The 25,101-nt window shown below is 40.4% G+C and overlaps 1 protein-coding gene across 3 annotated transcripts in view; it reads left to right on the top strand.

Moving 5' to 3' along the window:
• LOC126259963 (band 7 protein AGAP004871) overlaps positions 1–25,101 on the top strand; it is a 570,890-nt gene that overhangs the window by 495,373 nt on the left and 50,416 nt on the right. For all 3 annotated transcript variants that reach the window (XM_049957076.1, XM_049957075.1, XM_049957077.1), the window contains 4 exons: positions 1,508–1,580; positions 12,994–13,076; positions 15,288–15,491; positions 15,740–15,795. In XM_049957076.1, the coding sequence (XP_049813033.1) occupies positions 1,508–1,580; positions 12,994–13,076; positions 15,288–15,491; positions 15,740–15,795 (416 nt within the window). The remainder of the gene's footprint in view (positions 1–1,507; positions 1,581–12,993; positions 13,077–15,287; positions 15,492–15,739; positions 15,796–25,101) is intronic.

Genomic DNA, 25,101 nt, shown 5'->3' with positions numbered 1-25,101 from the left:
TCTAGCAACACTTCATGTTCCACTGCAGTTGGTAAAAATAAGCGATATATTCCTCCAAACAAGGCAGTTTTTCTCTGAAAATTGTATTTAAGAAGCAGTTAACATCAAAGTATAAAGAGAGAAGCTGCACTGACCATTTGTAGTAAGTTACAACTATGTTTCAGACTTGGATATTGACAACATCTGTGAAAGTCAATGTTTGTGTATGAACCACTATCCAGTACATAGTTTTTACTTTTTAAAAATTATCAATAAAGCTTATAGTCTGCCATGAGTAAAAAATAAAGATAATAAAGCTTATACTCTGCCATGGGTAAAAAAATGAGGAAATACATCTTTTGTATCATACAGTAGACAATCTGTCATGGAATACAGTCATTCACCCCTATGAGAAGATGCATCACAATTTCCCACATTTCTGTTCGCTTCCAGAATACCATGCCCATCTTACACAACCAATTAAAATGTAACTGTTGTCTCACATCCCTTTAACTCATATGAAATCATAATAAAAATCTTAGCTACCAGTTATGACAGCCCCTTTGGATATTGTGCAGAAGTTTCATTCATGCATTTCTAGTGACCATCACTATTACTACATTTTCTTCTTTATGTTTCAAGAGAATATTCTCACCTTATGTGTGTCCAGCATCAGCTTCTAGAAGATAGTGTCCAATAAAAATCTTGCTTAAAACACATTGAATCCAGCTTTTTAGTTATATAAGACTGAAGCATAAATAAATTTGTTTTTGGAGTGGTTCCACCCAGAGCAAAACAATTTTTTCTTTGTTCCTTCTATTAGACAGACATGTTTTGCTGAAGTTTCAGCATCATCAGTGAATTTTAATTTCTATCTAAGAAACAGGAAAAATGCTCTTTACTACTTGTACACATATAAATCTGACTTTTTAAGAAGGTATTTACAAAATTGAAAAACAAAGTTTTTTATATAAGTATTTTACCAAGCAAAAGACAGATTCTGTTGAATTTTATGTTAGAATAGTTTTGAGGAATTTTTCTGCGGTGTTTTGGAATTTGTTGTGGAGCTTGCTTGGAAATGCCTGGCGGGACACTTAAATTATTACATAGATGTTGAAACTTTTCTTCCATGTTTGATTAAAAATAATTATTTTTGGTGGGTCCACCTTGAGCAAAATACAATTTTTGTTAGTCATGTTCACATAGAAAGCAGCATACGTTGTCACTCCTCCCCCCCCCCCCCTCTCCCCCACCAACCCCTGCTTCATTAGACACAGTTGGGCTCTAGTGCCCTCTGACAGTTTGTGAAAAAGGTTTAATATTTTATCTGCCATTTTCATTGTGCCTGTCTGCAACTCAACACATCCTCCATGAAATGAGTAGCCATCTGTCCTCTCATTATTGTTGTTATTCCATCTGAGACTTCCTATTGTTACATTTCTTTTGTGTGATCCAGTTTGTTGGTTAGGTTGCTTTCAGTAGTTCTCACAATTGGAATATCATCTCTGAATTTAAACATATTCCACAGGTTGTCCAAGAATATGAACGAGCAGTAATATTCCGCCTTGGGAGACTGATGTCTGGAGGTGCCAAAGGACCAGGTGAGTTGCAATCTTTTCTTAGTTTTAGCATTTGATGCTCAGTGAGAAATAAATGACATAGAGTTAGTATGAAAATTGCTGTTATGAAGTATTCAAATTACAATTACTAAGATGAATTGTGCAGAAGTCATTTGGAAGCAACATTTATTTGTCCACCATATATATACCATGACACAGATGCATAGAATAGCCAGTTTTAAAAAAAAATGGTGTTTTCCACTTTTTGTATGAAGTGCACTAAGGCAGTTTATCTGATTATGATGTGAAGCACATTGAAAATTAAGCTGAGAGTAGAGACTACAACCATATGCAAAGTGCAATTCATCACATGCTTCCTCAGTGCCAAATACATGCTACACTCTGGTATTTGATATTTATTGCATCCATTTTATCATGTCCAGTGATATAGGAATCCATCAATCACTTTTGCTTCCATGGAAGAGTGACAGGAACCAACAATATCATATTAGTGTGGCAAATTTGTAGAAAACTGTAGGAGGAATGTCTATGGTGATGGAAAAATGAGATATTGTGTAAGATCTGTGGTAAAAAGGCTGAATCTTTGTTCATATGGAACAGCAATGCAAGCCCATGACAAATCATAAGGCATTCCTACACATTATGCACAATATTGCATCGTCTTGTTTAAAAACTTCCAATTATCAAAGCAGCTTCACCCCACACTCTTAAAATGGTGAAACAAAAACTACTGATGTGTTCACCATGTATTTTTTGTGAAGATAACTTGATATGGGACTGTATTCCCCCCACATTGCATCATGACTGACTAATCACTGTTCTCCTGAATGATGACAACAAGCAAACATCAGTCTGCAAAATGGCATCACCTCCAGTTGTAATACAGTTTTTGCGGGCACAAAACATTTTTTCAGCTGTTTTACAGGGCTGTTAATAATCCCTTATGATTAAAAAATACTAATGAAAAGGATAGATTGCTACTCACTGTATAGTGGTGATGTTGAGCCACAGACAGGCATAATTAAAAGACTACTAAACAAGTGAGCTTTCAGCCAAAAGCCTTCATCTAAAGTAGATGGTGCACACACACACACACACACACACACACACACACATGCTAGTGCATTTTTCTAGATTCAGACTAACATTCCAGCACAACATATTGATGATGAAAAGAGAAGTGTGGGCCAGTCTGTCGAGTCGTACACCTTTTTTAAATCTACAAATGTGCATACTAGAGGTTTTTGCCTGAGGGCTCACATTTTGAGTAGACTGAAGAGACCGTCAGGAATCTTGACAATAAAAAATGTGTAATGGGAATTAATTTAGATATATCGAAACCTTTGATACCGTAAATCACCGAATTTTGTTGAACAAAATGGATGCAATAGGAGTAAGAGGAGTTGCATGGAAATGGTTTGAATCTTACCTTCAAGATAGAACTTAGGTTTTAGAAATCATCTCAGATTATATCAACCAGAAAATCCAGTGGGTTCTGGATGCAAAAAAGGTCGAAATAGGCATCCCACGGGGAAGCGTTCTTGGTCCCTTGCTACCAAAATTACATTGTTCACAGATGACATGAACATAATTATAACTGATGATAAAGAATCACTATCGACTACAACTGATATAGTCCTAAAATATATACAACAGTCATTTAATGCAAATGCATTAACACTTAAGTAAAACAAATTATATACAGTGTGGCAAAGCAACCCAAGGAAATGACCTCCGATTAAAACTGAGTGACAAAAAGATAGAGAATGTGCAATCCACAGAGTTTCTGTGCATGCACATTAATCAAAACTTAAGCTGGAATGACCATATTAAGTATTTATCCCACAGGCTCAATTCAGCATGTTTCGCATTGAGGATAAAATCCAGAGTATGCAGCATAGAGAGTGCTAAATTAGCATATTTTGCTTCCTTTCAGTCTATTGTGTGTTATGGTATAGTATTCTCAAGAAAAACTAAATCACACTTTATAGATACCAGTACTTTAAAACTACAGAAAAGAGATGTTCAAATTATAGCACAAAATTCTCCAAGGACTCACTGTAAGCCCCTCTTCAAACAATTACAAATACTTACAATACTATTGCTGTATATACACTCCTGGAAATGGAAAAAAGAACACATTGACACCGGTGTGTCAGACCCACCATACTTGCTCCGGACACTGAGAGAGGGCTGTACAAGCAATGATCACACGCACGGCACAGCGGACACACCAGGAACCGCGGTGTTGGCCGTCGAATGGCGCTAGCTGCGCAGCATTTGTGCACCGCCGCCGTCAGTGTCAGCCAGTTTGCCGTGGCATATGTAGCTCCATCGCAGTCTTTAACACTGGTAGCATGCCGCGACAGCGTGGATGTGAACCGTATGTGCAGTTGACGGACTTTGAGCGAGGGCGTATAGTGGGCATGCGGGAGGCTGGGTGGACGTACCACCGAATTGCTCAACACGTGGGGCGTGAGGTCTCCACAGTACATCGATGTTGTCGCCAGTGGTCGGCGGAAGGTGCACGTGCCCGTCGACCTGGGACCGGACCGCAGCGACGCACGGATGCACGCCAAGACCGTAGGATCCTACGCAGTGCCGTAGGGGACCGCACCGCCACTTCCCAGCAAATTAGGGACACTGTTGCTCCTGGGGTATTGGCGAGGACCATTCGCAACTGTCTCCATGAAGCTGGGCTACGGTCCCGCACACCGTTAGGCCGTCTTCCGCTCACGCCCCAACATCGTGCAGCCCGCCTCCAGTGGTGTCGCGACAGGCGTGAATGGAGGGATGAGTGGAGATGTGTCGTCTTCAGCGATGAGAGTCGCTTCTGCCTTGGTGCCAATGATGGTCGTATGCGTGTTTGGCGCCGTGCAGGTGAGCGCCACAATCAGGACTGCATACGACCGAGGCACACAGGGCCAACACCCAGCATCATGGTGTGGGGAGCGATCTCCTACACTGGCCGTACATCACTGGTGGTCATCGAGGGGACACTGAATAGTGCACGGTACATCCAAACCGTCATCGAACCCATCGTTCTACCATTCCTAGACCGGGAAGGGAACCTGCTGTTCCAACAGGACAATGCACGTCCGCATGTATCCCGTGCCACCCAACGTGCTCTAGAAGGTGTAAGTCAACTACCCTGGCCAGCAAGATCTCCGGATCTGTCCCCCATTGAGCATGTTTGGGACTGGATGAAGCGTCGTCTCACGCGGTCTGCACGTCCAGCACGAACGCTGGTCCAACTGAGGCGCCAGGTGGAAATGGCATGGCAAGCCGTTCCACAGGACTACATCCAGCATCTCTACGATCGTCTCCATGGGAGAATAGCAGCCTGCATTGCTGCGAAAGGTGGATATACACTGTACTAGTGCCGACATTGTGCATGCTCTGTTGCCTGTGTCTATGTGCCTGTGGTTCTGTCAGTGTGATCATGTGATGTATCTGACCCCAGGAATGTGTCAATAAAGTTTCCCCTTCCTGGGACAATGAATTCACGGTGTTCTTATTTCAATTTCCAGGAGTGTATTTAAAAGCATTCTATGTACAAGAGCACACCTGAACAATTTACGCACCAATGAGAACTACCACAATTATAATACTGTCAACTGTAAAAATATGCACGAAGAAAGGGTAAGGATGACACAACCCCAAAATCATATAAGTTACTTTGGAATGAAACTTTACAATGTTCCGCAAGTGTACATGAAGGAAGTAACAGATGAAGTAAAATTTAACACTGAGCTTAAAAATTACCTTTTAAGCAAAAGTTTCTATGACATAGATGAGTATTCTGAATATGTGTAAAATTACTGTGTTAACATTTATGTACACATTCATGACAAATATTGTACTCTCAAAAATGCATATTTAAGTGATATTCTGTTATTATGTTTGTATTACATGTAATTTACATGTTAATAACACTTGTGAAATTCCTACATCATGTAAATTATTTACAGGAAGATAAAATTAAACGAAATGAAATTAAAATGGGTCTTGAGGCTAAAAATTTGTCTGGGCATGATCTATTCAGTCTGAATCCTGCTGATATTCTGCTAATTTTGGCTGTGATTGCTTTTGTGGTCTATTCAAGAGACAAGTTTATAGGATTTGTAGATGATCCATTAGAGGACAATCCCTCTGTAGTTGTTTACATCTGATTTGCTGCCTTTTTTATGTAATGGTTTGTGTGACAAATGTTTTGGATTATTTGTATAATTTCTTTGAGTGAGTTTTGGCCTTTTTTTCAAGAGTTTAGGTGCTTTGTTGTTTTTAAGTCTGTTGATGTGTGAACAAACTTCTTCTTGGGTTGGTGGTGATGAAATTCCTTTGTGGTTTTGGGATGCATTTCTGGAAATCTCTTTGGAGTTCCAGACAGTTTAAAAGCTGTGAAAACTATGTGTTTAGTTCTTGACAGTTTTCTTTATTTGTCAAAGTTAATTTACCATCTTGTTTTTAAAAGCAGAGGTTCTGTGGTGAGTACCCTTTGATTTGGTTCACAAAGCTCTCATAGAAACTGTGTATGTTGTAGTTTCTAAATTTGTCTTCTACTGACTCCAGTTGGTCACTTAAAATTTTTTTTTGTTTTCTCTTAAAATCTTGGATGTTTGTTTCCAAACTTTGAGTAATTTCTTCCATGTTTCCTCTGATCTGCAATTATAATTTTCAAATACCTTTTTTCTTTCTTCTGGTGTATTCTCATATTCTTGATTCCAGCAACGGTGTTTTGATATTTTGTGATGACGATCAGGTCTTTCACAGTTTTGATCATTTTAGTTTTAAGTTTGACCCAATATTCTGCAAATTTTTCTTCCCATTTTTCTGTTATTTTAGAGTCGTTGATCACGTGTAGATCAAATTTCAAAATCACCAGTGTTCGCCTATTGAATTTTCTTTTGAGTATGAATTTAATTCTGATTCTGGTTAAATAATGACCCAAATCAATGTTTGCACCTCTGCATATTTGCAAATTGTGAATCTATTTATTACTATTATTATTTTTATTTTCGATTATTCCCATTTAAGAGACCGTTTGAACTTGAATTCCTTTATGATGATTGTTTATGTTTTTTCTGAGCCCAAATTTTCTTCATGTGTTCACTGTGTTGTTTCTTTCACTCCGCTGTCCCTTTGCATCGTGGTCTCTTCTGTGTTGTGGTGTCAAATTTATGTTTTTTGATGATGTTCCTGAATTCAGTTCTATTCTCTGCATCGTTTACTGTTATGTGTGCTTGTCTGAGGTCCTCTTCAACTTCTTTTATCCATTTTGTTTTTCCCCTGCCTGAGTTGATGACTTTAAGAATTCACTTTGAAATTCTGTTTTCATTCATCCTGTGGATATGTCCGTAGAACTGCATTCTTCTTTTCCTTATTGTATCCATAATCTTGTCTGTGTATTAATATAATTCTGATGTTGGTCTCTTCTTCCAGATTCCTTGCTCTTGTATCGGGCCAAAAATTTTTATTACTATTATTATTATCATTATTATTATTAGTCGTAAAGGTGCAAGAGTGGGAGACACTAAGTAAAGATGGTTCATTTTCTGTACTTTCTAATTGTCCATCAGCTTTTCATTGTTTGCGAAAATTTAGCTCTTCTTTCTTTGCTCCATTTTGTTCCAGTTCTTTGGGCTTTTGTTTCTGGTTTAACCTCCCATTTTTCTACTTTTATTCTAAAATTGTTCCTTATGTCTATTTCTTGTTTGTTGATTTTGGCTAATTCCAAGTCTTTTTTAACACTTTGGATCCATTCTCCTCCATTATCAAGGGAATCTATATATTTAACTTTTTTTTTTTTTTTTTTTTTTGTTAGTCCGTTTTCAGGAAGCCTCATTATGTGGCCATAGAATTTGAGGCATCTTTTCCTCATGTCTGTCTCTGTGTTAGAATATTCTTCAATTTTCGACATTTTCTGTAATTTACATCCATTCTCAGTCCATCTTGGTTCCAAAATTTTCCCAGTTTTTATCTCGAATCATTTTGAAAGTTTTCCTATAAATTTGACTTTGGAAGCTGTATTTGTTCATGTCTGCTGAATGATTTTCTGTATTTTCAAATCCAATCCTTTTTCTTCAAGAAGCCTAAATAGTGTGGTTTTGTGGCTTGAGTCATAGGCCTTTTTGAAGTTGATGACATATACTGTAGACTTGCCTTGCATCTTTCTTATTCTTGTGATCAATTTTAGGTTCAAAATTTGCTCTGGGTATGATCTGTTTGGCCTGAAACCAGCTTGGAAATCTGAGATTTTTGGTTCTAGCAATTGCTGTGCTCTTTCAAGAATACAAGCTGATAATATCTTATATATGACAAGAAGTAGAGAAAACCCTCTGTAACATTCACACCATGTTTGTCCCCTTTTTTATGTAATGGGTGCATTAAGGTACACTTCCATTCTTCTGTGATTTCTTTGGTGACCCACATATTTTGAATAATTCTTAGTAGCTCCTTTCTTGAATTAGGCCCTAGACTTTTGAGAAATTTAGCTACAATTTCATCCTCCTCAGAGGCTTTGTTATTTTTGAGCTTTTTTATGGCTTTGATAATTTTGTCTTCTGTTGGTGGTGTAGAATCTTTTTGTCGTGGAGCTTTGGTGTTGGATATTGGGAGGTTTTCTGTTAGTTCTGGACAGTTTAGTAGTTTTTCAAAATATTTGGCTAGTACTTCACAATTTTCTTCATCGATTAGTGCTAAATTCACATCTGGTTTTAGGAAGTGAACATTTTGAGAGTTATACCTTTTAATTTGGTTTGCAGAGGTCTTGTAGAATCCATGTGAATTATAATTTTTAAAATCTGTTTCTATTGATCCTTATTGCTAGATTACATACTTTCTCTTCTCTTGTCTAATAATTTTATTCGAAACCTTTGATGTTTCCTGAAAGTTTTGGTGATTCTCCTCATTCTTATTCAAGCTGTATTTTGCAAAGGCTTTCCTGCATGGTTCAGATGTCTTTTCGCATTCTATATTCCACCACAGATCTTTAGGTTTCTTCTGTAATGGTATTTGTTCCTTGGCTATTTCTGTGATTTTTGTCTTGAATTTTTCCCAGTTGTTTGCAGGAGAAGTTTCCCATTTTTCTATTGTTTCTGATTCTGTCAGTTTTTGTAGATTAAATTCTGGAACTACTGGTGGTGTTCATGATTTTTTTGTCTTAGGATGAATTGTGCTCAAACTCTCATGAGGTAGTGATCAGAGTCAGTATTTGTGTGTTTCTTAACTTGGATATCTCTGATCTCTTTTTAGAAGTCATAAGAGATGGCTAAATGGTCTGTCTGAAATTCTCCGGAGTTAGCTTATAGGGGATCTACACGTTTTCTGTTTACTAGGTTTCTTGTTGAAGGAAGTTGAGCTCTTTTTCATGTTGAACTGTTGGCAGAGTTGGATTAGTCTGTTACTATTTTTGTTGCCGGCCGTGGTGGTCTAGCGGTTCTGGCGCTGCAGTCCGGAACCGCGGGACTGCTACGGTCGCAGGTTCGAATCCTGCCTCGGTCATGGGTGTGTGTGATGTCCTTAGGTTAGTTAGGTTTAAGTAGTTCTAAGTTCTAGGGGACTTATGACCTAAGATGTTGAGTCCCATAGTGCTCAGAGCCATTTGAACTATTTTTGTTGGTTGTTCTGTGTGCTGGGTATAGGTGAACTGTCTTCCTAAGCTTGTTTCTTTGCCAATCTATGCGTTGAAATCTCCAAGAAGTATTTTGATGAAATTTCTTGGTATTTTACAGATTTCAAGTTCTAATCGTTCCCAGAATTTATCAACATCTTCTTGCTTCTTCCTATTTTCAATGTTGTAACGTGCATGAACATTAATTAGAGTGTGGTTTTTATTCTTATTTTTAGACCTAAGAAACATCAGTTGTTAATGTTACCTACAGAATTTATAGATTGAACAGTGGGTTTTTCGACAATAAAGGCCACGTACACATACAGCATGAAAGCATACAGGCTTATCTCATCTGTTGACTGACAGATTCCATATTCCTATATTTCCAGAAGGCTTTTGATACCATTCCTCACAAGTGACTATTAATCAAATTGCATGCATACGGAGTATCATCTCAGTTGTGTGATTGGATTCATGATTTTCTCTCAGAGAGGTCACATTTCATAGTGCTAGACGGTAAACCATCGAGTAGAACAGAAGTGATATCTGCTGTTCTGCAAGGTAGTGGCATAGGCCCTCTGCTGTTCCTGATTTATATAAATCATCTAGGTGATAATCTGAGCAGCCCCCTTAGATTGTTTACATGTGATGCTGTAATTTACTTTCTAATAAAATCATCAGATGATCAATTCCAATTACAAAATGATCTAGAGAGAATTTCTGTATGGTGCAAAAAGTGGCAATTATCACTAAACAAAGAAATGTGCGATTTCATCCACATGGGTACTGAAAGAAATCCGATAAATTTTGGGTATACAATAAATCGCACAAATCTAAGGGCTGTCAATTCGACTAAATACCTAGGAATTACAATTACGAGCAACTTGAATTGGAAAGACCACATAGATAATATTGTGGGGAGGGTGATGGTTGGTTGGTTGTTTGGGGAAGGAGACCAGACAGCGTAGTCATTGGTCTCATCGGATTAGGAAAGGATTGGGAAGGAAGTCGGCCGTGCCCTTTCAGAGGAACCAACCCGGCATTTGCCTGGAGTGATTTAGGGAAATCACAGAAAACCTAAATCAGGATGGCCGGACGTGGGATTGGACCATCGTCCTCCCGAATGTGAGTCCAGTGTCTAACCACTGTGCCACCTCACTTGGTGGGGAAGGTGAAACAAAGATTGCACTTTGTTGGCAGAACGCTTAGAAGATGCAACAGACTCACTAAAGAGACAGCCTACATTACACTTGTCCGTCCTCTGCTGGAATATTGCTACATGGTATGGGATCCTTACCAGGTAGGATTGACAGAGGACATTGAAAAAGTGCAAAGAAGGGCAGCTCATTTTGTGTTATCGTGCAATAGGGGTGAGAGTGTCACTGATATGATACGCAAGTTGGGGTGGCAGTCACTGAACCAAAGGCGGTTTTCTTTGTAGTGAGATCTATTTACGAAATTTCAATCATCCACTTTCTCTTCCAAATGCGTAAATATTTTGTTGACACTCACCTACATAGGGAGAAATGATCATCATAATAAAGTAAGATAAATCAGGGATCAAATGGAAAGATTTAGGTGTTCCTTTTTCCCACACACAATTTGAGAGTTGAATGGTAGAGAAGTAGTAGGGGAAAATGGTTTGATGTACCCTCTGCCAGGCACTTAAGAGTGAATTGCAGAGTAACCATGTAGAAGGTAAGTCTTTCCGCTCCCGGTATTGGAATGACTCCTTACCCTCTCCCTTAAAACCCACATCCTTTCATCTTTCCCTCTCCTTCCCTCTTTCCTGATGAGGCAACAGTTTGTTGTGAAAGCTTGAATTTTGTGTGTATGTTTGTGTTTGTTTGTGTGTCTGTTGACCTGCCAGCACTTTCATTTGGTAAGTCACATCACCTTTGTTTTTGGATATATTTTTCCTACGTGGAATGTTTCCCTCTATTATAACCATGTAGATGTAGATGTAGACAGAGACAGCTGACAGTTGAAGAAGGTTGTAATGTGTAATAGGCAGACATCTGTCCAGACCATCACAAAGGAATTCCAAATTGCATCAGGATCCACTGCGAGTACTGTGACAGTTAGGCAGGAGGTGAGAAATCTTGGATTTCCTGGTCGAGTGGGTGTTGAAGAGCAACTCAGGGATGGTGATTGCATCCTTCAACATGTTCAAGCACCTGTTCACAGCCTGTGGCAAGGGGTTACAAGATAGTGACATCTCTGTAATGGACTAGCCTGCACAGCGTCCTGACCTGAATTCTATAGAACACCTTGGAGATGTTTTGGAACGCTGACTTCATGCCAGGTCTCACAGACCAACATGGATACCCCTCCTCAGTGCAGCACTCCATGAAGAATGGGTTGCCATTCCCCAAGAAACCTTCCAACACCTGACTGAACGTATGCCTGCAAGAGTGGAAGCTGTCAAGGCTAAAGGTGGGACGTGTAAGTCATTTTCAGCCCGGTGTCCGCATACTTTTTATCACATAGTGTACGTACATACATACATTAATCCTTGTTCCATAGATCATGAATATGACATTTCATAATGATGTGGAACATGTCACTGATGTCATCTTTACAACCCCCAAAGAGAGTGTGTCTCCTGTACTTTTAACAGCTCTCAATGGATTTGGCTCATCACTAAGGAGAGTGCATATTGACTGGCAAGAAAACATTGATTTAAATGGATCACAGTGTAGTCTGACTAGTGTGCTAGACCAGTTTGCTAGAAAGAAATGCTACAGAGGTAAATTTTTCTCCTATAGTATATAATTCAGCACTGTACCAGAAAAACAACTGATTGGGTGGTGTGTGGCAGTATTTAGTATCATGACCAATCCTGGGTTCCCTGAAAATCAAGCAGCCTTAATATAATACTCTACTTCAGGAACGTGATGGAACCATTTAGATCTGAGCTATCCCTACACATTGCTTGAGGTGTCTTCTTGCAGAACACTGTTTCTCTGTAAACAGCAACAAATGCCCAAGTATTTATCTTTGAATCAGACATAGCACTACTTCTCCAGACTTCTTATTCTAAGCACACCTGTCATTTTGAACGTCAGAAACTGACTATTGGTGTTCAACCAGTAGACAATACAGCTGAGACTTTAATTTATTTTATCAAGAACTGATTTAAAGCCTTTTTGATTTGTTGCCACATCACACAAATAATCCAGCTGCCACGTATTGGGACCTGGAAAATACAGATTTAGAGCATGTCATTTTTTCTTACATCATTCACTTTTTGTGTTATTGTGGCTTGTATATGATACTGTTGGATAGCTGAGGGTGTTACGGTGGTGCTTCCAGGATTTGAGAAGGTTAGTCTCCCCCAGATTGAACCTGTCTCATGGATTAACAATGAGGACTGGTGAGGCAGCTAGCCTAGATGTGGTTTTTAGATGCTTTCCCCATACCTGACTAGATAACACCTATGTTGTTCCTCATGTGCATGCTAAGCAAACATTTGCCAAATGTTCTCACACTTGAACATAAGATTCACTTTGATGCAGACAGATAGGATGCATAAATACATTCCTTGGTGGTGTGATGGCACGAGGAGGTGCATCTGGCCAAACAGTAATACCACCCTATAGTGAAATAAGAAAAGAAAAACAAGAAGATTGTGGGTCATATGTGAACTAAAATATCATTTATTTTTGAAAATTATTTCATTATGTGTAAATTTCACAAATAGATAGTTTACATTTTCAAATGACATATGTTATTTGCGACACAAATTTCCACTGAATCTTTAATTAAAACTAAAACAAAAACAAGAGCTGGGCAGTTTCACATATATTTGTTTTCCCACAGGAATCTTCTTTATCTTACCCTGCATTGATTGCTATGCTAGAGTGGACTTGAGAACACGAACATATGATGTTCCTCCACAAGAGGTAAGAACATATCTTCAGATAATCATCAGAGCTTTATATGTACTGGATGTCCTAAATCATGAGGGTCTTATCTCTCCGTACAAAATTAAAATAAGGAGAACTAGTTATGATACGATACAAATTTTTGGGTGAACATGATTTCATTTTATTATTGTCTGAGTAAGGTTACTTTCCTTCCTAATTCCTTATTGATGATATTCTTTTCAAAAATCGATTATGAAATTAGAGCCACATAATGTGATAAAACCCTTGGAGCCATAAAAATAAGAACTAAAGTCAAAAATGTTGTACATAAATTCTAAGACCAAAACAAATAAGACACACCATGAAGGAAATTGGTAGATGTGATTTGTGATGTACATGTACAAACAAGCAAATTACAATTTCATAAAAACTGGATGATTTATCAAAAAAAAGAGCTTCACAAATTGAGCAAGTCAATAATGTGTTGGTCCACCTCTGGCCCTAATGCAAATAGTTATTCCACTTGGCACTGTTTGTACAGCTGCTGGACTTCCTCCTGAGGGATAGCATACCATTTCTGTCCATTTGGTGCATAGATCATCAAAATCCCAAACTAGTTGGAGAGTCTTGCCTATTATCTCCAAATGTTCAATTTGGAGAGATCTGTCAGGTAACAGTCAGACTGGTGTCCCACTGCTGTCTGTGGCATTTTCAGACACACCTTCAATGGTCATCAGGGTCCAGTTTGAAGTGGTACTCATCACTAAAGACAGTCAATGAGATTCCAGGCTGAAGATGTTTCTGGAGGTGCCTCTCACAACAGTGGGATACCAACCCGATTGTTGCCCACCATATAGCCTGACAGCCAGAAGTGATGGTCTGGGGAACTATTTCTTTTCTTTGGTCACCATTCATGTCATCCTTCTAGGACAGTTGTACATTGATGATATTCTATGCCCCATTCTGTTGCACTTCGTGGCAAGCCATCCTGGTCTTACATTTCAGCAAGATAATGACTGCCTGCACACGACAAGAATTTCTACTGCTTGTCTTCATGCTCGCCAAACTCTACCTTGGCCACCAAGGTTGCCAGATCTCTTCCCAACTGCAAACATTTGGGGTATTATGAGCAGCACCCTCTAACCAGCCTGGGATTTTGACAATCTAATGCACCAATTGGACAGAATTTGGCACAATATCTCTCAGGACATCCAGCAACTCTATCTGTCAATGCTAAGCCAAATAACATCTTACATAAGGACCAGAGGTGGACCAACATGTTATTGACTTGCCAAATTTATGAAGCTCATTCTCTTGAATGAATCATCCAGTTTTTCTGAAAAAAATGGTTCAAATGGCTCTGAGCACTATGGGACTCAACTGCTGAGGTTATTAGTCCCCTAGAACTTAGAACTAGTTAAACCTAACTAACCTAAGGACATCACAAACATCCATGCCCGAGGCAGGATTCAAACCTGCGACCGTAGCGGTCTTGCTGTTCCAGACTGCAGCGCCTTTAACCGCACGGCCACTTCGGCCGGCTAGTTTTTCTGAAATTGTAATCATTTGTTTGTCTGTACAAGTACATCACTTTGACCAATTTCTGCTTCAGTCAGATAATTCCTTTGTGGTACATCATTTTTTCCCCTTCTTCTTCTTCGAGCGTATTAGCTAATATCAAGTCAAAGCACAGTAGAAGGCAGGAACGTAAAAGGAATTATAATGACAATTCCATGGAAATGCTGAATTCTAATCATCTGTAGGATTTCTATGAAGCTCTACAAAGTTTAGCTGTTAGAAGGTTCCCCAAATCATTTGATTCAAATATGGACAACATGTTATATAACAACAAAATTATTAGTAAACACCATTTGTTTCACATTCCCTTCTTTTATTCATTTTACAGCAGTATTCTGAAATATAAATTACATGAGTGAACAGAGTATCTTGCAAAATAAAATCACAATTAGCAAGTTTATTTTGTATCTTTAAATATGTCTCAGATTACATTTTCATGTATTTATTGCATTGTCCTTAATACCTACACAGTCAGCAGTTTCTCTTGTTTTTTATATTGTGTTAATGTTTTCCACCTTCATATTCAGTCTGCAAGGAGTAATACTCCCATGCCTCTGTTTGGCTCATTTGAACCCTTCACCATCTCATTCTACAGCTCCACTCTGCATGCAATATGAGGATCTCTTGAACAAAAAAATTTACAATTGGTTTCCCTTGTCTTACAAATAGGTTCTTACAAAGGACAGTGTGACAGTGTCAGTGGATGCTGTGGTGTATTATCGTGTCTCAAATGCAACTATTTCTGTTGCCAATGTGGAGAATGCTCATCATTCAACACGACTGCTGGCACAAACCACTTTGCGAAATACACTTGGCACACGGCCACTCCATGAAATTCTCAGTGACAGGGATACAATATCAAGTCAAATGCAAGTAAGTACAAGTAATATATTAATGTTTATAATTTTATAGTGGCTCCATTAAGCTGCTTATGCATTTCTTATATTAGTATGTAGATAACTTTCCTTCCAATTTACCATAAACTTGTTGTAGTTTCTGTTTAGGTTGGTCTTCAGATCTGGTTTGTAATACTGTGTAATTTAATACCTCAGGAAATATTGCATGATGTGTAGGCCTGTTTAAAAGTTGGCTGTCTTCTCACACACAGTGCCCTGTTCCAGCTGACACTCGATGATGCTACTGAAGCCTGGGGAATCAAAGTTGAGAGAGTTGAGATGTAAGTCCAATTTTTCAAAGACTCTTTGTAATCTTCTTGATTAGTGTTAGTTTGAGTAATTTTATTAAGGAGTTTTGACAGCTAACCACATTTGCAGTACAGTTCCAGATATAACTTCATTAAATCATCGCTGACAATAATCTCACTACAATACTTATGTTTACTAAAATAAGATGTTTGTTATTAAATGAAACAACAAGTTTACTGTTACCAGTCACTGTTTATTTACCTCCACAACATGTTTCAAAAGTTGAAACCTCCACCACCAGGATCACCAGGTGCATTTATATTTGTTAGCATGACATTCGTGTGGGTGTGTGTTTCGATTTTTCTAGTGAAGAAACAAAACACTACTTCAGAACGTGGTTTTGGGTTTATTTTGACAAAAAACTATACATATATCTAACCATGTTCTGAAATAGTGTTTTGTTTCTCCACTAGACAGTGCCACAAGTTCTTCCAAAAACAAAAAATAAACAAAAATTATAACACAACTAACACACAAATGTCATACTAACAAATGTAAATCCACCTGGTGATGGTGGTTTAAACCTTTGAAATGCATCAAAGAGATAAATAAACAGTGACTGGTAACAGTAAACTTGTTCTTTTATTTAATGTCAGTAACAGTCACGGTAAAGCCTAACCTAAAATGCTCACATTAAAGATGATTGTTGTATTATCTGTATGGTTCTAATTTCAACAGCCCAAAAAATACTTCTAAAGCACTCTACATTTATGTTAACTTGGTGATGGCATATAACCAATACTTATTTCTGGTACTATTTTGTATAATAATTGCTATTGTTCATTAAATTACACTCTTCTCTCAACCACTGCATCAACACCACAAAAGCCTCAAAATCACTTGTAAATTTGTTTCCATTCAAGTATGTTGCAACTGTTACATCAGAGGGGTATTACTTGATGCAAGATTAGGAGTGTTTTAAAAGACACATAAAAACTGCTCATCAAAAGGACTCCAACAGTTCCTGTCTTCCATACACTAAATGTAGTTCAGTGTGTGGATGAAAATTGTCATGCACAAACCAAGTTTTCTATTAAAGTAATCAGCAATCTACTTGGCAAAATAAAGTGTTATGTCATTAATGGAATCCTTCTGGCTTGGGTGGAGTCTTATCTTCGTAACAGAATGCAGACGTTCTCATTGACAGATTATGACATAGGCATGAAACTAACCTCAGAATGGCTGTATGTAGTGTGTGGGATCCCACAAGCAATAGTTTTGGGACTAATCTTGTTCTTAACCTACATAAATAATCTTCCAATGCATGGTTCCAAAACTGTAATGTTTTTTGATGACCCATGCCTATTATCAAGGGTTTGGAACAATAGGACTGAACTGTAATGTTTCTTGATGACACATAGGTTTACAGGGACTTGATAGGCCTGTAAGGAAAATGACAGCCAAAAATTATGTAAAACAGAAAAGACCATAATTTCAGTTAAATATTTCTAACATTGTTTTTACTCTTTTCTGATACAAATCATAAGCCAAGCACTTTCGATGAATTACAGTCAATGAGCAAAGTACTGAGGAAAAAAGCCTTATATTATGCATACTTATTTGTTGTTCATGTGTGTCAAAGTATATAAATGTGTTGAAGTATATAAATAAACTGTCAAAACTTTACTGATCTATAGGATTCAATTTGTATATGCTTCTTACACTGCTCTATCCAGCAAAAGAAGCAAACCAGTGGAAAAATGTCCCAGACAGAGAACAAGAAGGAGGTTCCTCTTGAAAAGCCTGACAGAAAACTGAGGAACTATCTGCCTCAGTCCTTATTCCATGTTCCTCACCAAAAGTTTTGGCATGTGAACATATCTGTGCTTTCTTTGTGCTGAAAGAGAATAGCAGAGGGACAGTGATGGTGGAAGAGAGAGGAGACAGTGCCAGTGGGACAGAAACCGGGAGGAGACAATGGTGGTGAGAGGGAGAAAGAGTGTTGTAGAAGGAGAAAGAGAGATGGGTGAAGACAGTATTAGTAGGCACCAAAGAGAGGGGAAATATTAATGATTTTTCTTTTGCAGAGGTTCACAGTTATGTAGAATTTTTTTGAAACAAATTTCCATAATTTGACTGCTAACTGTTCATTTGTTTAACCCAATAATGATTTCAGCTTTATAGCCATTCTCACATGCATGTTGAAACTTTAAAATATGTCTGACCATCCTGTGACATTTCATCGTTGAAAGAACATACTTCTGGTCTTATAAACTGTGCACAGTGTCAGGTACATTATGTGCACTCACACCCTGCAAAACTACAGCTCATCTTATGAAACCATAATTTTTTTGTGACAATGACAAATCCCAGATGGGTGAGACATATTTTAACATTTCATCATGAACTTGATAATGGTTATAAAGCTAAAATCGTGACTGTCTGAAAAAAGTGAACAATCAACAGTCAAATGTGAAAATTCTTTCTTTAAAAAAAAAAAAAAATGAGATATTGATGGTCAGTGAGAGACACTGGCAGTAAGAGAGAGAGAGAGAGAGAGAGAGAGAGAGAGAGAGAGAGAGAGAGAGAGATGAAGCAGCAGTGGGAGGAAAACAGATACAGTATAGGAGAAAAAGAGACAAGTAGATACCACACACAGGCTTCAGGGCCGAGGGGGGAGGGGGGAGGAATTGGGGGGGAGGCAGTTTGGGGGGTGGGGGGGTGGGAGGGTCTGAACCCTCCCAGACCAGCAAACTATAACATGTAGGTACAGGAGGGGTTGCATTTAGGATTGAAATTTTAAACCCATGGGTACAGGGTAAAAAATAACTTGGACACCCCAGAATTTTTGAGCTGCTGAGGTATTATGGATACAATGGCAGTGGCAAAGAAAGACAAAAGGAGACAGTGTAAGAGTGAGAGGAGACAGTAGCACTGCAATATACTGTAACTCAATTAGAGAAAAATGAGACAGTGGGAGAAAGACATAGACAGTGACAGTGACAGTGACAGAGAGGTAACACTGCAAAGACAGACTGAGAAAAGATATTTAGAATATTCTGTGTTAAAAGAGTGTAAATATGTTTGAATGCCAAATTTTTGGTGAGGAAGGTGGAATGAAGATTGAGACAGCTTTTCTGTCAGATTTTTAAAGAGGAACCATGTTGTTGTTGTTGTTGTTGTTGTGGTCTTCAGTCCTGAGACTGGTTTGATGCAGCTCTCCATGCTACTCTGTCCTGTGCAAGCTTCTTCATCTCTCAGTACCTACTGCAGCCTACATCCTTCTGAATCTGCTTAGTGTATTCATCGCTTGGTCTCCCTCTATGATTTTTACCCTCCATGGTGCCCTCCAATACTAAATTGGTGATCCCTTGATGCCTCAAAATATGTCCTGCCAACCGATCCCTTCTTCTAGTCAAGGTGAGCCACAAATTTCTCTTCTCCCCAATTCTATTCAATACCTCCTCATTAGTTACATGGTCCACCCATCTAATCTTCAGCATTCTTCTGTAGCACCATATTTCAAAAGCTTCTATTCTCTTCTTGTCTAAACTATTTATCGTCCATGTTTCACTTCCATACGTGGCTACACTCCATACTAATACTTTCAGGAATGACTTCCTGACATTTAAATCTATACTCAATGTTAACAAATTTTTCTTCTTCAGAAACGCTTTCCTTGCCATTGCCAGTCTACATTTTATATCCTCTCTACTTTGACCATCATCAGTTATTTTGCTCCCAAAATAGCAAAACTCCTTTACTACTGTAAGTGTCTCATTTTGTAATCTAATCCCCTCAGCATCTCCTGACTTAATTCGACTACATTCCATTATCCTTGTTTTGCTTTTGTTGATGTTCATCTTATACCCTCCTTTCAAGACACTGTCCATTCTGTTCAACTGCTCTTCCAAGTCCTTTGCTGTCTCTGACAGAATTACAATGTCATCGGCGAACCTCAAAGTTTTTATTTCTTCTCCATGGATTTTAATACCTTCTCCGAACTTTTCTTTTGTTTCCTTTACTACTTACTCAATATACAGATTGAATAGCATCAGGGAGAGGCTACAACCCTGTCTCACTCCCTTCCCAACCACTGCTTCCCTTTCATGCCCCTCGACTCTTATAACTGCCATCTGCTTTCTGTACAAATTGTAAATAGTCTTTCGCTCCCTGTATTTTACCCCTGCCAGCTTCAGAATTTGAAAGAGAGTATTCCAAAGTCTGAGGGAATTTCGCCTGTCTCATACATCTTGCTCACCAGATGGTAGAGATTTGTCAGGACTTGCTCTCCCAAGGCTGTCAGTAGTTCTGATGAAATGTTGTCTACTCCTGAGGCCTTGTTTCGACTCAGGTCTTTCAGTGCTCTGTCAAACTCTTCACGCAGTATCATATCTACCATTTCATCTTCATCTTCTTCCATTTTCATAATATTGTCCTCAGGTACATCGCCCTTGTATAGACCCTCTATATACTGCTTCAACCTTTCTGCTTTCCCTTCTTTGCTTAGAACTGGGTTTCCGTCACAGGTCTTGATATTCATGCAAGTGGTTCTCCTTTCTCCAAATGTCTCTTTAATTTCCCTGTAGGCAGTATCTATCTTACCCCTAGTGAGATAAGCCTCTACATCCTTACATTTGTCCTCTAGACATCCCTGCTTAGCCATTTTGCACTTCCTGTCGATCTCATTTTTGAGACATTTGTATTCCTTTTTGCCTGTTTCATTTACTGCATTTTTGTATTTTTTCCTTTCATCAATTAAATTCATTATCTCTTCTGTTACCCAAGGATTTCTACTAGCCCTCATCTTTTTATCTGGTCCAAGAGGAACCATATTTGCTTTTTATATACTCCAACAGGAGTATACTATGGTTTATTCTATGGTACTATACAGTGCACAATATATTGAGTGAATTAATAGCTGTTCATTGTGCAGTTGGTTGAATCAGAGAATATGGTACTATACACATGTGTATCATCAAGCCACTATTAACAGTTCTAAACTGGGTTGCATGTTAGATGCATTGTTATCCTGTATTGTAGAATATGTCACCATTAGAGTTTGTGGGAATTTTGGGACCTTATCGTTATAAATAACAACATGTTGATCCACTTGTTTTGTTAAAACAATGAGCACATTTATTGTCACACTTCAGATATACGTCATTACACATCAAAAGTATCACATAGACAGAACATAATGGCCACGTTGGCCCCAAAGAGTTTTGCATGCCATAGATGATATGGCACGTCACTGTTGCCACAGAGCCCCCCCCCCCCCCCCCCTGCAGTGCAGAGCACGAGGCTCTGACTGTTTTGGGGGGAGGGTGCAGGTGTCGTGCCATCTTCATCCAGAGGGGGAACTGGGTGGGATGGGGTCGGGGTTCGAGCCTTTTTGGATGGAAAAATGTAATCGCAGTGCCACACCGGTGGGAGTATGCGGTGACCGGTTCGTGAAGTGACAGAGCGGGTGGGGGGTATAGATGGAGACATGGGGTACAACACGTACAGTGTTCCCGTGGCATCAATGAAAGATTGAATGAGGGAAGGATCTAAGGAATTGGGAATCGGTGAGGAGTGGAGAACGGAAAGTTTGAAGGTGTCATCATCGGCGGAGTGGGGGGCAGTGTGGATGACTAAGAGAAAATCATTTGTGGTAGTTATACAGATGTCAGACAGTGAAAAGTGTGAGACGTTGATGGAGACGGTAGTGGGTTGTTGAATGTTGGATGAGAAGTGTGTGACGGGCATAGCAGGAGAGGGTGGGGTGAAGGGTGTGGACCCTGGACTCTGCCCAGTGAGGGTTCCTGGCATTAGGGGAGGGGGGGCGTGGCCGGCGTGTCGTCCCTTGAGGAGGCGGCAGTGTGGAGGTTGTCATCTGTCGTGGTCGGTGGCGTCGGGTCGCTGGAGGTGCTGTCATCTGCAGTGACCCATGCCGGCTTGAGTTGAGACACTGACACTGTCAAGGATTTTCCTTTGATACAGATGTCGAATGTATTCGACGAGCGCCTAAGTACCCTGTAAGGGCCTGTTTATGGGGGTTGCAGGGCGGCACGCACTGTATCATCCCTTAGCATCACAGCTTCACACATGTCTAACCACTGGTGCATGAATGTTTTAGACGGAGTGTGTGCGATGGTATCTTGGAGCGGTGAATGCTCGAAATACTCACCTGGTAGGGTCAATGTCTCGCCATAGAGCAGTTCGGCCACCGAGCACTGCAGGTCATCTTTATATAGAGAACGGAAGCCTAGCAGTACCCATGGGAGGGTGTGTAACTGCCGTTCCTCATGGCACATTAGAGCTGTCTTTAATGTGTGGTGCCATCACTCCACTAAGACATTTGATTGGGGGTCGTAAGCTGTCGTGCGAATGCAGGTGATGCCAAAGAGCTCACACATTTTTGTGAAGAGGACAGCCTCGAATTGACGGCCTTGATGTGTAGTAATGGTTTCAGGGCAGCCGAAACATGCGACCCATGTGGAGAGGACAGCGTTGGCGTCTGTTTTGGCCGAAATATCGACTAGAGGGGTTGCCTCGACCCATCTCATTGTTCTGTCGATAAAAGGAAGCAAGTATTGCTAACCGTTCACCTGGGGAAGGGGGCCGACAATGTCGATGTGGATGCGGCGGAGTCTGCCAGAAGGAGAGCGGAAGACACCTGAGGGGAGCATGCAGTGGCGTCTGACTTTGGACCGCTGGCATGAAATACAAGTGCGACACCAGTCGCGACAGTCTTTGAGAAGCGAAGGCCATACAAAAAGCTCGGTGATGATGTGCGTAGTTGCGCGAATGCTCGGATGGGTGAGACTGTGCATTGTGTCAAACACCAAGTGACGCAAAGAGGAGAGGACGAGGGGGCGTGGCACGCCAGTGGAAGTGTCACACCATAGCTCCGAGTGTGTGCTGGGGAACGTCTTGCGCCCCAGGTGCAGAGAGTGATTATTTTCAGATAAAAGGCTCACCAAGGAGTCATCATTTGTTTGCACTCGAGCAAGAGTGTCAAAGTCAATTGAGGAAGATGTTGGCGTGGAACCAACACAGCGGCCAGGCTGCATTAGGCGGGGGTGATGTAGAGCTCCTGGTGTCGGCTGTGTCCATTGTGGGAGCGAGGTGGCGCAGTGGTTAGCACACTGGACTCGCATTCGAGAGGACGACGGTTCAATCCCGTCTCCAGCCATCCTGATTTAGGTTTTCCGTGATTTCCCTAAATCGTTTCAGGCAAATGCCATGATGGTTCCTTTGAAAGGGCACGGCCGATTTCCTTCCCACTCGTTCCCTAACCCGAGCTTGCGCTCCGTCTCTAATGACCTCGTCGTCAACGGGACGTTAAACACTAACCACCACCACCATGTGTCCATTGTGGAGCACTGCAGTGTGGTGTCAGTTGTCATGGCGGATGTCGTGGAGGCTCTATCTGGTTCCCTGCAATGGCGGGCATGTATCACCACTGTAGTAGTGTGAGTGCTGAGGAAGCGAGCTCGCCCGAATCCTGGAGGGGGAAGGGGGTGGGGGTGGGGGGGGGGGGGGGGTGGCATGCTGTTGAGATCGCTACCCCCCCCCCCCCCCCCCCACTCTTCATGCTGTGCCCTCGCCTGTTCATAATCCTAAAAGCTCGATCCGCGAGCGAAAGCTTCTCATCCAAGGTGCTGTTGGTGAGCGGCAGGAGCTGTAGTTGCAATGCTTCCAGCATTTTGACGAGCCACATCGACCATAACGCTGTATCAGGTAGAAAATCCACAGGTGTGACGGTGCGGAGTCATTGCCATAGTCCCGATGGGGTGAGGTCGTGTAGGTGTTCCTCGTGAATGATATGATGAATAATCTCGTCTGGAGCTCGAGAAAGCCTTTCACAAATGAGTCTTTTCGCGTTCGTATATTTCGGTGAAGGCGACAAACTGATCAGAATGTCATTAATCAAATCCAAATGGTCATGCCAATGTCCCACCAAACACACAAAGCATGATTCTTCTGAGTCAATGCCTGTGGTGGCGAAAATAGGGTTGCCTAACGCGAACCATGTGTTGGGCTGCGTTTTTGCAAAAGTCGGTAGTTTAGGTAACTTAGTTGGTTTGGAATCCATGACCACTGGGTGTGTAAGACCCACAGGTGTGGGAGCAGTTAGTAGGGCGTCTGCCGGGGGTGCGAGGGGGGGTGGGGGGTATACCCGGGGGCCCATAAACTGTTACACCCCTCAGATCGGTCTTTATTGCTGTCTGATGTCTAACGAAACTGGGCGAGGTACTAGGAGAGGTCACATTCACTATACACTGTACAGTTCGATCACAAAATTGAGGCTGTGCATAGCCAGGCGCAGAACCTATTCACAGCACAGATGATGTAGCAGCCATGTAGTGGCACTGCTCCGAAAGTTGGTGCAAAGTTATGAGGGGGGTTGCGCACCCCTGAGCATGCGACATTAGTGGTGGAATGTCCGGATCTCTCTTCACACTTTTTCCTGTATGTTTGAAAGAACGATCTTGAGGCAAGATGGCGGGCAGTACGTACGTGTTGTCTGTGAGTGTTGTGCTACTGCAATCCACTCGCAGGTCGGAGGGCCTTAAAATGTTTGATGTATAAAGTCCATGCGTAGTGCAGGTGGGTGGTATGGTCGGATTCTGACTATAGAAATTGTATGGCGGTACACCTCGTTGTGTAGGCCACATGACGATACAGGCAGTTCACTTGTACACACACAATTTTTATTGTTATTGGACTCACTGGCATCACAAACTGTCGTCGGGCTCACCAATGAGGAAATTCTGGGTCCTTATCATTATAAATAACAACCTGTTGATCCACTTTTTAAAACAATGAGCACATTTATTGTCACACTTCAGATATATGTCCTTACACATTGAAAGTATCACATAGACAGAACATAATGGCCGCCTTGCCCCCAAAGAGTTTTTGCGCGCCAGAGATGTTATGTCACGTCAGTGTTGCCACAAGTTCCTGATTTTCTGATGTGGTGGAGGACCAGAATGTAAACACTGCTCATTGGTAATATGATGTCTGGTAATGCTTCATATTGTGTACAAAAGCCAGTGCTCATCACTCTGAGTTTAGATGCTTTTACTTCAGCTGTTTTTCTTACCACAGAACTACTGAAGCTAATTGGTTACTATTGGCCACAGAATATCTTCTGTGAAACTTCTTTATGCAGTTTCATATATTAAAATATGTAACATTGTTTTTCTATGAAAGTGGGAAAATACAGGCCTCTTAATTACAGAACAGACACTGTAAGTTAATTTGCTGGGCTCCAGTGTGTAATTCTTTTCCAAAAACATTTTATGCATTCATATTTCTGGTTTCCACATACATTTTTAGCCAGA

Source organism: Schistocerca nitens, chromosome 5, assembly GCF_023898315.1.
Source record: "Schistocerca nitens isolate TAMUIC-IGC-003100 chromosome 5, iqSchNite1.1, whole genome shotgun sequence".
Taxonomy (NCBI): domain Eukaryota; kingdom Metazoa; phylum Arthropoda; class Insecta; order Orthoptera; family Acrididae; genus Schistocerca; species Schistocerca nitens.
This window is presented reverse-complemented; position numbering and strand designations above follow the sequence as displayed.